This window comes from Cervus elaphus, chromosome 29 (genome assembly GCF_910594005.1).
Source record: "Cervus elaphus chromosome 29, mCerEla1.1, whole genome shotgun sequence".
Lineage (NCBI taxonomy): Eukaryota > Metazoa > Chordata > Mammalia > Artiodactyla > Cervidae > Cervus > Cervus elaphus.
In genome coordinates this window covers 21965367-21981720 of record NC_057843.1, presented here as the reverse complement: position 1 = coordinate 21981720, position 16354 = coordinate 21965367, and the positions used below count along the sequence as shown (strand labels likewise).

Sequence of the window (16354 nt, the reverse complement as noted above, 5' to 3'; positions counted from 1 at the left end):
CACACCCAGTACTAAAATAAATGAAATTAAAAGACGTTTGCTCTTTGGAAGGAAAGCTGTGACCAACGTAGACAGTGTATTAAAAAGCAAAGACATCACTTTGCTGACAAAGGTCTATATAGTCAAAGCTATAGCTTTTCCAGTAGTCATGTACAGATATGACAGCCCATAAAAGACTGAGCTTCAAAGAACTGATGCTTTCAAATTATGCTGGAGAAGACTTGAGAGTCCCTTTGACTGCAAGGAGATCAAACCAATCAATCCTAAAGGAAATCAATGCTAAATATTCACCGGAAGGACTGACGCTGACTCTCCAATACTTTGGCCACCTTATGTGAGGAGCCGACTCGTTGGAAAACACCCTGATGCTGGGAAAGACTGAGGGCAGGAGGAGAAAGGGGTGGCAGAGGATGAGATGGTTGGATGGCATCATCAAGTCAATGGACGTGAATTTGCGCAAACTCCAGGAGACAGTGGACAGAGGAGCCTGGTGTGGTGTATAGTTCATGGTGTTACAAATATTTGGACACGACTTTGCAATCGAATAACAACTAAATCTTGCTCACCAGGGCTGAGTTAATAGCTACCTAGTGCATGGTCACTATGCAGCCAGAGTGGTATGGGCTGAAGCTTGGGGCAGCTGAGGGTGGGCTCCAGGGCACTGAACTTTAGAAAGACCCCAACTGGCCTTATTCAATGCTATGGTGCTGGGCTAGCTTGCCTAAACAGAGAGTGGTTTCACAGCCAAGTCAGGTTTGTTTTGTCTATACGAGTGTGAGTTCATCGTTAAATCCAGAATGGGAGATGCCTTGGCCCGGAGAAACAGCCAAGTCAAAGTGGTAGTATTTTTTTAAAAATTAGAAAGAAACCCAAAAAACCACGAAGTTTCCATCCGTAGCAGAATCCCCAAAAGTAGGCTGAGAGTGATTTCAGAGTCATCAACTGAATTTAGCGGTCTAGGTGATGACATGGGCTGGACAGTTCATTACATCCCCTACCCATCCGAGCTATGATCTGTGATGCTTTGGAAGTACATAAAATGATAAAATGGAGATGCCAGCTGGAGGAAGGGTTAGGATTTCATAAAACAGTGTGATTTTAAAATTTTCTACTGAACTGGAATGATTTAAGCCTACTGACTTAAGTGAATGAACACTTCCATTGATTTGAAAACTGCGATACTGTACTGGTTAGTCTTTACCTATGATTAACACAGCAGAAAATGTTGAATTGCTATACGATATTTAACCTGTTGTGGTTTCAACAATGTGCCACAAGGTGGCAGCAACCTCAAAAACTGGTTTAGCCACCTGATGTGGGAGTGCTTGCAAAGTACTGTCATATAACCTGATTTTGTAAAAATCTTACTCAATTGTGCTTTTTCTTACTGTGTGGATGTCTTTTTCTAGGAAATAGAACTAGTGAGGTAAAGGCTTTCCCACATATTAGTACAAATCAACTTGTGTAACCCTATCTGAAAATTATTTAATTTGGATATTCAGTTAATTCTTAACTTTGAAAATTTTTTTCTCAAGGAGCTTTCTTTCGTTGAATAGAAATTTTACTCAAGTGGCAATAGATTTAAAGCTGTTCATTGAAAGAAATGCTCAGGTGACTTTTCATTAGGTTTCTAGCAATGAGTCATCTCTGTAGCTTATTGCTGACAATTTAATATTTTTCCTTTAGGAAGTATCAGCCCAGGGAAACCTTGCTAATGATTTTAGCTATTTAATTTTTAGTTTACAGTTAATCAGTTATCTTTGTCATTGTTATTGTTCATGTGTCTTAATCATCAAATTAGATTAACTCTAGAGGGTAATATCAGGTTTTTTTTAATTCAAATTAACCCCTGAGGGTAAGCACAATAAAGTTAATCTCTGGAAAATGCAATATAACACTTAAAAGTAATTTCGGACTATAGCCTTTGAATTACTTATATTTCCATATATATGAATGATAGTTGGATTTCATAAATATACATGAGGCTAACTTTAAGTGCTTTTCCATATTCCTCTGTGATCCTTTACAGCTCTAATTTTAGTGGCATAGGAAAGAAAATCTCTCATTTCTTCACAAGTAGGGTAATGAGAAATCCTTACCAAATAGAAATACTGTTTTCTATCCTAGTTGTCTTTTGAACATTTATTCCATTACTCACTCAATAAAGATAATAAAATTGGTTAGAAACTACTTTCTCCAACCATATTTACTTATCTTTATGTTTGGTTTTATAACTTAAACTAGTTAAAGTACTTTTCTATGCTAACTTGTTATTCAGATAGTCAGCAAAAATGTGATTTAGTCCAAAAAGGTGACTCATGCTTTAGTTATTTCTCGAATACAGAAGGCTTTCGAATATTTGTTGAGTAAATGACGGCTTTTCAGTAATGCTCAGATTTTTAAAAATAATTTAGGGCTTAGCAGGAATGGAGAAGAGCATATAAGTATGGATAAATTAATTTGCTTAAAATAATGAATTTGTTTCTACTGAAAATGATCAAATGTGGTATTTTTTTGTCTCCTTTAGATTGGAGTAATTGGTGGAACAGGCCTAGATGATCCAGAAATCTTAGAGGGAAGAACTGAAAAATATGTGGATACTCCATTTGGCAAGGTATCCAGTTTGTGGAGACATACTAGCTTTTTTCTTTTTCCTTGCTAGCTTGATTTTTTTAAGTTACAAAAAAATTTTAATTGCTTTTGTCTTGGCAGCACAGGGCTGCCTGCCCCAGGTGGAGAGGGGCCAGGAGTTCTGCCAACTGAGAAGGTGTCCCTAAGGATGCCTAGTACTTGACTACCGAGAACATGGCTTTTAAATACGTACAAATAATTTCTTAATTATATCCCTAGAAGCCAGATGCTCATTTCACACACAGGAACTGTACCCTCTAGATCCGTGCATTCAAATCAGCTTCTAATTTGGGGCCTGTCGGTCATGCCAGAGTCTTTAACAAACAGGAGGAAATATCAAATGGTCTTTTCTTAGTAAACCCTGGCTCAAGGGGGGGCTTTCGGGGGGACTGAGAACACAACTGCAGAACTGAATTGGAAGTAAAGCATTCCTCCTTGTCTATTAAGAGGAGGCGGTTTAGTTTTCCCAGACCATGCGTCATCCAGCCAAGGGGGGGGTGTCTGTCTTCTTCTAATTCCATAGGGATACTTCCAAACATGTGGTTCCTCTGATCCTCCTACAAAGATCCCTGTATCTGGTAATCCCAACCCAAATCCTCCTTTTCAGCCAGGTCCTTAGATTTGATCTCTCATCCTCCCAAGTCCTGCTGTCAGCTTGCTGACATGTTTTCTTAACCTCCTAGGTTCTCAGACCTTTATCTGAGACCTAGTTAACACAGCGAATGGTTCCAGTACTAAGTTCATAAACTCCCTGAGAGTGGCCGCCTACTCCTTTTGCATTTCACTCTCACACCTGTTCTTGAACCTGCCAAATACCCTTGACACATCTGTGTATGATCAGTCTGGCATCAGAGTCCCCAGCGGTGCTTGCTACAAATAGATCTTACTAAGTGTTACCTACCCATGCACCCTTCTCAGTCTTACATGTCTCCGTGCTGGTAGACAGCTCAGTAAGTACTGAGTGATTAAGTTGAACCATCAAATCTAGACTCTTACGTCTTTAAAGTATATCTTCAGACCTCAAGTTTCTATGAATCCTACTGTAGTCGAGCAATTGACATGGCAGCTTTTTTTGGTTGTTCTATGTATATTCAAATCACTGACTTGTAACCATTTTTCATTGTGTGCAGCCTTCTGATGCCTTAGTTTTGGGGAAGATAAAGAATGTTGATTGCGTCCTCCTTGCAAGGTAAGGTATTTCAATCTTTTGAATGTTACTACTAAAGGACAGTTTAACTTAAATTCTGAAAAGAGTATTGATGCAGGTATGAGTTTTTAATGTGTTGGTGGAACCATAGTATCAGTCATCTTTATTGCTTATGGTTTGGGGGTAGGTTTTACTGACTTTGGAGATTAAAGATCTTGCCCATGCCCCCTTCAGTTCAGTCGCTCAGTCATGTCCGACTCTTTGCGACCCCATGAATCGCAGCACGCTGTCCATCACCAACTCCCGGAGTCCACTCAAACTCATGTCCATCGAGTCGGTAATGCCATCCAGCCATCTCATCCTCTGTTGTCCCCTTCTCCTTCTGCCCCCAATCCTTCCCAGCATCAGGGTCTTTTCCAATGAGTCAACTCTTCACATGAGGTGGCCAAAGTATTAGAGTTTCAGCTTCAGCATCAGTCCTTCCAATGAATATTCAGGACTGATCTCCTTTAGGATGGACTGGTTGGATCTCCTTGCAGTCCAAGGGACTCTCAAGAGTCTTCTCCAACACCACAGTTCAAAAGCATCAATTTTTCGGCATTCAGCTTTCTTCACAGTCCAACTCTCACAACCATACATGACCACTGGAAAAACTATAGCCTTGACCAGACGGACCTTTGTTGGCAAAGTAATGTCTCTGCTTTTTAATATGCTATCTAGGTTGGTCATAACTTTCCTTCCAAGGAGTAAGCGTCTTTTAATTTCATGGCTGCAGTCACCATCCACAGTGATTTTGGAGCCCCAAAAATAAAGTCAGCCACTTAGGTTGGGAAAATGCTTAGAAGAATCTAATGACTGATGGCGATGATTTGACTAAACTTGAAGCTCTGCTTTCAGTTCTCGCAGCAAGAGGAAATGTTTTCTTCTGTTCTTTTTTGTCTTTTATCAAGATCAAGAAAAACTGTTTTATTCGTGACCCCTTGTTTAATAATAGTTCTGGATTTTGGGGAGGGGGTTTCAGGTCCCTGAAGTTGAGTTCTCTATGGTGTCTATACCCTTGTTCCCTTGACAAGGTTCATGCTCTTCCGTAAAGAAAGGAGCAACTAATTTTTCACAGTTAGAAATTAGTGAGACTGCATATATTAGCTTTCTATTGCTGCATAACAAATGACCACAGATTTAGCAGCCTAAAACAGCATACATTATCCCACAGTTTCCAAGTAACCAGAGTGTGGCCACAGCTCATTTGTTTCCTCTTCAGGGTCACACAAGGTCACATGGGTATATTTAAGTGCTTGTTCTTATCTGGAGCTCCAGGTCCATGTTCAAGCTCACATAGTAATGGGCAGAACTGAGTTCCTCAGGGTTGAAGGACTGAGGCTGTCACTCCTAGAGGCTGTCCATGTTCCCTGCGTTGTGGCTGTCCCCATGGCCATTTCAGGAGACAGCAACTTGCTTCTGCAAAGCCAGTGGGAGGTCTCTAGTGCATGCTGGAAGGAGGGGCCTGATCATGGGAGTGACTTCCAGCTCCTGTGTGCCGTGTTCTGTTGGTTAGAAGCATCTCGGGTCCACCCGCAGTCGAGAAGGAAGGAATTATTCAGAATATGAAAATGAAGAGCGCCCTAAGGTCTGTGCCACACTGCAATTTTGAAACAGAAGTGGCTTTGCTGAAACCAGTAAAGCTAAACTTTAGTTTTAGATGGTCACACAGGGTTGACTTCAGGCAACCTTCTTGTTAATCTGTGGTCATTGCTGGAGAAACACTTCATTTCTTCCAGACTCTTAAGAGAAGGTGGTTGGTGTGGTAGCCCCATGGTGAAGGTTTTATACTCCTACCAGCTGAGTTGAAGTGTGTTGGATTGTGAACCACTCTATGTAGTGGTTCATAACTCCTTTTGATGTTTTAGAAAACAGAAAATTTTCTATTGAGAAAACAGGATTTCTATTGAAAATCTAATCAGAGATTTGGAGACCAGCCTTAGAAAAATGCATGTAGTCCACTCTCATTGGAGATTTTAGTTACCCACAGTCAGCTGTGGTCCAAAAATATTAAATGGAAAATCTAGAAATAATTCATAAGTTTTAATTTCTGTGCCATCCTGCTCTGTCTGCTTGGACCAGGAATCACCCTTTATCCAGAGTATCCACCTGTTGTAGGAAAAAACTGCATATATGGAAGTCGGTACTACCTGCATTTTCAGCAGCCACAGGGGGTCTTGTAATGCATTTCCTGTGGATAAGGAGAGGCCACTGTACTTTTTGGGCATTCATGGACTTCCACCTTCTGAGAGGCCATTTTTGACCTTGGGGTAAAAACCCTGATATGCTATGCTTATCTGCAGTTATGTACAAATTATTTTGATAGTCTTAATTCTGTTAGTGATCAGAAGAGATAAAGTTATTTCAAAATATAAAATATGGAATGATATAAGAGATATTGCATAACAACCCTGGTTTTTATTATCTATTTTAACAAATCCCCCCACCCCCAAAAAAAAATCAGAGCTGAGAGAGCTGAGTGACTTTGAAGTCACATAGCTAGTAAGTGGCAGAGGTAGGATTTAAACCCAGGCAGTTTTACTTCAAAGCCCAAGCTTTAAACCATTATGGTACAAAGTAAGATTTTTCTGTGTCAGTTACTTCCTTGGGAGCCTGCTTATTGCATTATTATGTGTGAAGACCACTGGTCTCCTGACACTTAGCCTTGTTATAGTCAAACATGACCCATGATGTCTGTAGTTTTTCAAGCAGCTCAGGATAATTTTAACTCTGAAATACTGCTTGTAAACATACCCTCTCATGTGTGAATTTTTAAAAAAATAATTTTAGAAATTGGGTTCCCTTCACTGGCTGTTTACTGGCACACTGGGTGGATGGGTGTGGGTGGATGAGAGAGAGGGGGTGGGGGGAAAGAATGTGTGAGTACTCAGTTTTTTGTCCAATGAATGAACTACTCACATGGCAAGTCCAGTTCCAGGTACCAGCAGAGAAGGCAGATAAGGGCCTCACCCTCTCATCACTGATGCTAGTGGAAAGATGGGTGTTGAGAAGGAAATACATAGTCTGAGTGGCCAGTAGGTGCTAGGAAGAAAAATAAGGTCGGGGCAGTGATTTGCTGTAGATCCCGTGGTCATGGAAAGCACGCCTCTGGGGAGGTGGCGTGGGGGCCAAGCCTGAGCGGGAGTGAGTACAGTTGAGGGGCCAGGCCGGAAGAGGCGGGGCGGGAGAAGGCGAGGGCGGAAGCGGCCATTTGCGGGATGGGCCCGGATGACCTGAGCGCCATTGTAAGGTGTTTGGATTTTGTGTGAAGTGTGACAGGAAATCTTTCGCGGCTGTATGAAGTTTGTTGGGGCTGCCACGGTAAGAAGCCACAGGCTGAGTGAAACGGGAATTTCTTTCCTCACAGTTCTGGTGGCCAGAGGTCCAAGACCGAAGGGATCAGTAGGGTTGGTTCCTTCTGAGGTTGGGAGGGAAGGGTCTGTTCCAGGGCCCTCTCTTTGGCTTGCAGAGGACTGTCTTCTCCCGGAATCTTCACATGTTCCTCTCTGTGTGTGTCTGTCCAGATTTCCTTTTATAGGAACACCATTTGTGTTGGATTAGGACCCACCCTAATGGGTGGGTAACTTAATTACCTCATTAAAGAGCCTGTCTCCAAATACAGTCATGTGCTAACATACCGGGGGTTAGGACTTCAGCCTAAGAATTTGGAGGGGACATGATTCAGCCCATAACAGTGGTGACCATACCTGCTGATGTCAAACAACTGGGAAATCTAGTATTTTAAATGTTTCAAAATTTAAATTGATTTGGGTGATCGGGCAGAAAAGAAGAGAGAGATTAAACTGGAAACTTGAGTTTCTATTTCTGTCTGTGTGTTCTTGAGCAACTCTTGTTTTCTGTGTAGGGGAGACCAGATGCCTCGGATTCTGGGGTATTGGTGCCCCACAGGATAGACGTGGCATGTCTTCCCGGGGAGTGAATTCTAAGTTAGCTGTTACCTACTCTCGATAGGAAAGTCAATATGGAGAGTAAAATGAGTCTGCACTTTAAAACCAAATAGTTTATACTTCAAGTAGGCCGGTAATTGCCTGACCTGTTTGCATTCTTCCTCTGCCAAGGAAAGCCCTTTGGTGGAGAGGGCTGGAAGGCACTGCGGTAAATGAGTTTTCTTTCCCAGGAGTGTTAAAATGCCCTGCTCACTCCTCTAACATGTTTACCCTCTGTCCTCAGGCATGGGAGGCAACATACCATCATGCCTTCGAAAGTCAACTATCAGGCGAACATCTGGGCTCTGAAGGAGGAGGGTTGTACCCATGTCATAGTGACCACAGCTTGCGGTTCCTTGAAGGAAGAGATTCAGCCTGGTGACATCATCATCATTGATCAGTTCATTGACAGGTGAGCAGTCACCGAAATGCTTCGGGCTCCTGTAAGATCATTCCCAGCCCCGGTGGATCCTGTGGGGACTTGGGGGAGAGGCGGCACAGGCCTACAGAAACAGAATAATCCTCGTGAACTCTCAAGTTCCTAATTCCCAGCTTCAACATTTATCAGTTTGTAACTTTAAAAGATAAGAATTCTTTAAAAAATAGATTACTTCATATTTCTTTAGAATTAGGTGTCTAGGCAATATTTTTTTCCCTGTTGTCTCACAAACTTTTTGTAGTTGATTTGTTCAAATGAAGATCCAAAGAAGCCTGGTTTTGTTTTTCTTTTGTCCTATAGTCTTCCCCACATGCTAGATTTTACTGATTGCATCCTCAAGTGTCATTTAGTGTCTTCCTCTGTCCCCTGCATTTACCTTGTGCTTAATTCTGGAGGCCTGATAAAAACCAGGTTCAAATTCGTGGCAAGAATCTTTCTGCATCATATCAGGAGGCATGTAATGGCGGTTGTCTTTTTCTGATGTTAAGATCAATAGTTTGTTCATGGAGTAGGGATTTTTTTGTTACTTAATTGCACAAGGAATATATAATGTTCCTTTACTAAAATATTAAATAAGAATGGACTGCCAAGATCCTGAGCTTTGCATTTGGAAGTAGGTGAAGAAATGACGAGAGAGAGTGGATGGTGTCCTAGGGATCCCTTCCACACACTGCCTTCACCTCCCGTTCCTGGTGGGTGAAACGCCTCTTGAATGCACTCGATGGAGACAGGTAACTGCACTCTGCTACTTGAGAATGGGGAGAAGTACCACAGAGAGTAAACCACTCAGTAGCTCCTATCAGAATCCCCCATCCAGTCACTCAGACCATCACCTCAGTCCATCCTGCTCTTCCAGTCTGTTGGCTATGCGCTCGCTATACCCAATGCCTCCCCTACCACATCTGTTACAGGAGGAAAGTTTATTCAGTCCTATTCTGTGTCTTCTGTTTTCACGGATTTATTTTTTATTTTTATTGTTTCCTTTTATTTTTATTAGTTGGAGGCTAATTACAATATTGTAGTGGTTTTTGCCATACATTGACATGAAATGTTTTCACGGATTTAAAATGATCTCTAGTCCATCGAGAACATTCTCGAATGTTTCCTGATCAAATGAAGCTACTAACTTCACTTTCACTTTTCACTTTCATGCATTGGAGAAGGAAATGGCAACCCACTCGTGTTCTTGCCTGGAGAATCCCAGGGACAAGGAGCCTGGTGGGCTGCTGCCTATGGGGTTGCACAGAGTCAGACACGACTGAAGCGACTTAGCAGCAGCAGTAGCAGCTTGAACCAAATGAAACTGCATTTTCTGTAAGTTAGAAATGGTTGAATATCAGCAGTTTCATGTGGTTCAATCTAATAATGTAGACAGACTAAAATCATTACCTGCCCCTTTAATTTTTTCCAGTCATTTTTCTGCATCTGACACTACATGTTTTACTATTTCCCGTCTAGAATGTAAACTGTGTGAAGGTTACAGATCCCATATATCCTCTTTGCCACTTTATTCCCAACACCCACCACACTACCTGGCCTGTGGTTGTTCAGTCAGTAGTTTTTGAGTGATTGAGAGAACATGATTGTTCGAAGGGAGAGGGAGGGAGGCTATAGTCTCTGTTTAGGGGACATCTTGATCAAAATCTCTATGGCTGTCAAAGACATATGTTTGGGGGTAATGACTTAAGAGAATGGGTGTAATGTGGTTTTTTAATAATGCAATACACAAAACTCTAGAATGATGTGGATTTATAAAGTATTATATATGATACTGGAAAGAAAAGTTTGGCTTGGTTACTAAGCCTGGGATTAGTTTGTTACTTAAGTGGTGTAACTGTACACTGTTGTATTTCCCAGATCTTTTTCTCACGTAGTAAATGTAGATGTTTCACATACTGGCTCCCAAGAAAGCATTTGGGACACAAAGAGAATAGAAAGAGTGTTGCCATCAGATCTGGTTTCTTCCTGTCTTGGCACTTAACTGTGTGACCTTAAAATCTTCTGGTATCTGTTTGCTCCTATGTGCCATGTCCATTAACCTGCCTCCTTATTCTCGACTGCCTTTAATGGAATCTAGCTTATGTTACCTGCCCAATAAACGCCTTTACTGTGATTCTGGGCTGGAGTATGTCTACTAGTTAACATCACTTGGTAAAGACAGAAGAAAAGATCTGTTTAAAGGGAGAGTCCCCTAAGAATCATTTAGAATGCAATCTCAAATTTTATATTGATTATATAACAGTAACATTTTTTAGATATTAAGTTACATAAAGCTAATTTTACCTATTTCTCTTATACTTTTTTGATTACATATGTGACTTGCATTATATTGCTCTTGGAGAGCATCTTCTAAGTATTACTGCTGCTGGCTGAGCTGTGTGGTTTCTGTTAACCAGGCTTGAGAATGTCTTATAGGATAGGAGAATCAGAACTTTTTGCTTTGTGAGAAATGGCCTAGGTGTGTTGTACTGATAGTACTTCATTATTTTAACATAGTAAATCCTGGTGTGTTGAGGCAGGCACCTCCACTTACTCCTGTCATCAGGGATGAATGGTGAGCTGGAGGCTGTGCTGTTTATAGACGGAGTGCCCATAGCTGTAACCACAGCCTCAACATGTTCAGTAGATTTGCAACATCTTGCCAAGCTGCACAGTGAGCTAGAAGGATTCATCCTGGCTCTGTTTGGCCTCAGGCAGATCCTTTCACCCATGTGGGCTTTGGTCCTCTCCTCAGAATTACAAGTTGAATTCTGTCACTTAAGCTCCTATTCCTTGAATGATCCATGGGTTCTTCTCCAGGGATTGATCTGGAAACACATATTTGCCTACTGCTATAGCTTTGCCGCACATCATCTAAGAAACAATGTCCTCATCCTAAAGTGTCTTCAAAGGCTAGAAGGATTGTTTTAATCTCTGACATACATTCATGATAAAGAATCAAAAAGGGAAGAGTGCGGCAATTCTTTTTTAATAAATGACAGAACTGGAACCTCTTGCTTTCTCTGCCCTCGGTGCTTAGCATAGGGGGAAAAAGACATCAACCTGGTCTCTCACCTATGCCGTGCATACCTTAGAGGTCATTAAGATTTAAGAGTGACAGGCAGCTTTGATTTTTATGGTTTTTTAAAATCATTGGATTTTTATAAGCTAAAAATGAAAATGTATCTGACAGGCTGAAAGCTCTTTTAAGAAAATAAGATCATTCTCTTCTAAAAATCATTGGGATTGCTCATGCTACATTCCAGCCTGTGAAAACTTGAAAGCCTGGGCATGAGAAAAGGGGAATCCTGGGTGTGGCTGACCTTGAGAAATCAGAACAGCAGACAGATGGGGAGAGGAGTGGTTCCAGTATTTTGGGGTGTATCCTCTTAGTCCTTCTGTTTCTCAGACACGCAAGGAAATAACCTTTGCTGATGCGCAAAGTGAAACTAATCATTCATTTGTGATTAGGGCTACTGTATAAAGGAAAAATGGATGTGGATCTAGCACTTAAAGCTGAAAGGAGGAGTCCTTTTGTCATTTTTCCATGTGTGTTACACAGTGACAGGTTTCCCAGTGACTCTTCCCTCATCCTGGCTCACATGAGCAATATTCTTCACAAACCAAAAACAGTAACTCATTCCAGGGACCTGTAAGAGGCTAACCCCCAGTGCCGTGGGCCTCCTGATGTGCTGGTTTGGTTAATCCCTTTCTTCTGCTTGGCAGAGGGCTCCACTAGCGGAGCCATGAGTCATTTGGCAATTCAGGATCAAACATGGTTAAGCCTGGGGCTTGTTCTGCTTCTTGACCATCATTTAACAGTCCATATGAACTGTGGAGAGAATCTGTCTTAAGAGAATGCTGTGAGGCTATTTCTACTTTAAAAGGATCTTATAAGGGAGATGCTCCCAAGATTCATAATCTGGGGTACTTCTGTGGTACAAGTCTGTGTCTGAGCAGGGCACACCTGCTTCTCATAGCATCACTGCTGGGGAAGCAGGACACTCTGAGCGAGGGAGAGAAAAGATCTCACAGGAAATCCTAGTCCATTCCCCTCCCCAGAATCTGGCTTTGCTCAGGAAACTGAGACAGCAGTCTAAAAGCTCAGCTACTCTCAGGTTTTCACTAGGCTTTTCAGATTGTTTCTCTGCTGTGCTTTACAGCTGCCTCTTATGTCTTCTGCTCTCCCGTGTCTGTTTGCCACCATCAGCATGCAGTTGGGACAGTCAGCTGGCTTTGTTTGTTCATTGGTCTGCTTCCCTCCCTTCCCGCTGATAGAAGCACTCCCCTCCTTTGAGCCCAGCAGGATCAGTGATAGGTGTTCTATGGAGCTGGGTCCTCCCTGCCTGAGGTTTGGTGATGGCTCCACATAAGACTAACCAAATTCTGAGACGAGACTTAGAAATTTAGAGGCACGACTATGCATTTACTTGGGTTTTGTTTGTCTTTGCTTTACAGCCTTGCAGGTAAAGACATAACCATCCCTCACATCCTACCCCACTTTTAAAGCCTGACTTTAATGATACATTATAAATGGAGTGTAGAGGTGACCTCTGATGAGATTTTTGCCATTACAGAGCAAGCAACACTGTTTCCCCACTAGCTGCTTTTTTCAAAGCATGAAGCATTTTGTTGTCTCTTCCTGTTTTCCTCCTGTTGTCCATCCCTGCCATTGTAGACAAGTTAGATACTTCTACAAATTCATTTGTCTTTGGGGTCGGGGGGGAGTTGACTGTATGGCCTTTCACCCCAAACTAGTAACTGTCCACGCCATGGGAGACGCACGTGGGCAGGGGATTCTAGCAGTTTCCACAAATGACCTTTCTCCTCTTCACCATCAATCCTGATTATTATCATTGAAGGGAATTCAACTTACACATTTATTAAAGGAACAATTGGATCTACAGAATGTTTGGAAAGATGCCCACATTATATTAGGTTTTAAAAAGATGCAAACTAGTCGGATCTTTTAAATTGCTTCTATTTCTACCAGAAATATCTCAAGGTGAGGCTGGGTAACATCCATGAGAGTAAGAATAAGATTCTTTCTTTTTAATAGTGGCCTCTTAAGGGGTGTTTTTTGTTTGTTTGTTTTAACAATGAGAAAAGTATGACCAAAAAATTAAGATTTAAAAAAGGCAGGAAGTAATTCCGAGTGCCAGGTGTTTTCTGCAAAACGCTGTTAACACACTGGCCTGCGGCCCCTGGTTAGGTTCTACTAAAAGAATGCGGTAGAAGTCCTGGCTTGGCGGTGAGGACATCCAAGATTGTTTCCTGGCTCTGCCCCAAATTCCTGTGTCACTTAGTGTCCCATCTGCTAAGTCAGGGTGCTGGATTGATTCCTAAGAGTTCTGATGTCCACCCTCTTAAGAGAATTCTTTTCTTGCTAGTGTCGGGAGAGGCTGGGGGTTGGGATAAGCGTTGGCTGGTGATGGCAGGCTTACTCATCAGGAAAGTCCCGCTGTAACAGTGGTAAGGGATTATGTCAGTTTATTTCCCTCTCCCAAAGACACAGCCCTGGCGTGGGCTTCCCCCACCGTGTCATAGTGCAAAGTTCTTCTTCCCCACCCTTGGGAGGTCAGCCTGGGGAGGCTGAGATTGTATTGATGTCAGTTTCTTAGTTCTTCGGCCTCCTGGGCAGGGGGTGGGTTCTCACCACTAGAAATGGAAGTTTATGATAAAGAATTATAATACAGGAAACCTCTGCTCAGCTCTTTCTCCCATTCCTGTCAGCAGTTATTTTAAAACCTTTCTGTTCTCCCACAGCTTCCTGCTCATATCCTTCACTCTTGGTTGAAAGTTTTGCCTCTTTACAAGAAAACAGATGTTCTTAGGCATAAACACGTCGTCTTCCTTCACCCTCCCGTTTCACCAGTTACTTGCATCCCTGTTTATCATCATAATGTTGTCCTTGAAGTTCCCTGTGTGAGGTTAACTCTTGTCCTTGCTCTGCAGCCTACCTTCTCACCTTCTATCCTTACTCTAGTTTAAAAATGCTAATAAGCTCCCAGTGTTTGAGTTCCTACCAAATGCCACAAATCAATTAACCCTGTTTAAAGCTCAGTCGGTAAAGAATCTGCCTGCAATGCAGGAGACCCGGGTTTGATTCATGGGTCAGGAAGATCCCTTGGAGAAGGAAATGGCAATCCACTCCAGTATTCTTGCCTGGAAAATCCCATGGACAGAGAAGCCTGGTGGGCTACAGTCCATGGGGTTGCAAGAGTCAGACACGACTTAGCAACTAAACCACCACTGCATATAAGGATCACTTCTTCAGTTTAAATTGATATTACTTACGCTTAGAAATACTGGTCATTTGCTAATAAGTGGGACCTATGGGATCTGAATTTGGGTTCATCTCCAAAGACTATGACCTCAGCCACTCCTGATCTGTGGACTTCCCAGGTCTGTCCTCCACCTTGAGATCCACACTGGCTCCCAGATACAGGACAAGGTCCCAAAAACATCTCACACTTTTTGTAATTCAAGTGTATGTTATCAGCTCAAGTGTATAATATTGTATATTAATACACATATGGACTCTAGAAATATGGTACAGATGAACCTATTTGCAAAGCAGAAATAGAGACACATAGAGAGAAAATGTATGGACACCAAGGTGGGAAAGGAGAAGTGGGATGAACTGGGAAGTTGGGATTGACATATATCCACTGCTCTGCACAAACCAGGTAACTAGTGAGAACCTGCTGTCCAGCACTGGTAGCTCTTAAATCAGCCCTCTGTGGCAACCTGAATGGGAAGGAAGTCCAAAAAAGAGGGGATATTTGTATAACTCATGCACTTCACTGTACAGCAAAAACTTAACACAACATGGTAAACCAACTATACTCCAATAAAAAACTGTTTTTAAAAAGACTGAACTATCCCCCTTGGTTGTCTTCTAACCTGTAGCTACCCCCATCCCAAGCTCCCTCCTCTGCACTTGGTAAGTTGCTGTGTTGGTAATACCATGGCACTGTCGTCTACCGCGTGGTCACTGCTGAGGATCTAGCACCCCTATATCCAGTTGGTCTCCAAGTTGCACCCGTATGTGCCCTGAATCCACCCTGTCCGTCACCACTGCCCTCATCTGGGTTATTAATGTTTCTTAACATTTTCGCTTCTCTCAGCTTGACTCCCTGGTTTCCATACTACTGCCTGGAAATAGAAAGAAAGACACAGTCACAAGAGAGCTGGAGACCAAGCCCAAACATCTGCCGCCTCTGGGAGGGCTTGCCCTGAAATCTGTTACTGTAATTTGATGTAATTTTGCCTTGTTCCTTTGTCATTAATGGTAATGATCTTTGACGTAAACTTAAAACCGTCTCGTCCCCTTTGTGGTAGTTTCTTCACTGCTTTTGTACTTTGCATCCCTGTTCATTTTCCTTTCCCCAGTGAAGTATTAATGTTTATTATCTGGTCATCTCTGGTCTTTTGAACATGAAGTTATTTCTGGATATTTATGAGGGCGGGGGAATACTGAGTTCTTCCCATCCATGAGATGCTGTTAGGTCCTGGGTAATAAACAATCACATATGTATTACTGGTAGAGATGGTTAGAATCATAAAAGGCAATCTGCCACATAACTAAAGTTTTAAATATGCATGCCTTTCCAACCAGCCTTCCCCTTTTGCAATTTGTAATCTTACGAATAACTGCACCAAATGACTGCATTTTTCAGTTAGGGGTTCTCCTGAGATAGACTGGACAGACCTTAAGAGATGTGGGTGGAATCATTTCCCTGAAACCAAGCTCCTCATAAGGAGCCCTTGGCACTACTTTGCTGGTAAATTCACTGCCTGGTGTCCCTGTGTGCTGAGGCTTATGGACATGTCCTGTGCTCCAGAACTGCCTTGGAGTGTGCAGGTGTGTGTTTCTGCTGTGGGACAAGTGTTTTCTCTCACTTGTCTGCAACTCAGCATTTCTTCAAAGGAAAACTGTTAACAGATAGCAATCTTTGTGTGCAGACTCAAGGGTCTTGATCCTGAAAGAACCTACCAGTCAGTCTTTCTCTGCATTTTGTTCCCTGCTGTGTCTGAAAGTGCCCCGTGTTCTCTCCTTGATGGCCTTGAACTCATTTCCCTTGCCAATACACACCATAATTTTGTCTCCTTCACTCTTCCATGGCAGTTTGTTGTTTGTTTTCTCACTTTTCTTATCACATATGCCTT

The 16354-nt window shown here is 42.3% G+C and overlaps 1 protein-coding gene across 1 annotated transcript in view; it reads left to right on the top strand.

Annotated features, from left to right (window-relative positions):
- The window catches only part of LOC122685979 (methylthioadenosine phosphorylase), a 42903-nt gene that overhangs the window by 9176 nt on the left and 17373 nt on the right, over nucleotides 1-16354 (top strand). Inside the window, exons 2-4 of the mRNA XM_043891048.1 lie at nucleotides 2528-2614; nucleotides 3762-3820; nucleotides 8009-8176. Of these exons, the coding sequence (XP_043746983.1) occupies nucleotides 2528-2614; nucleotides 3762-3820; nucleotides 8009-8176 (314 nt within the window). The remainder of the gene's footprint in view (nucleotides 1-2527; nucleotides 2615-3761; nucleotides 3821-8008; nucleotides 8177-16354) is intronic.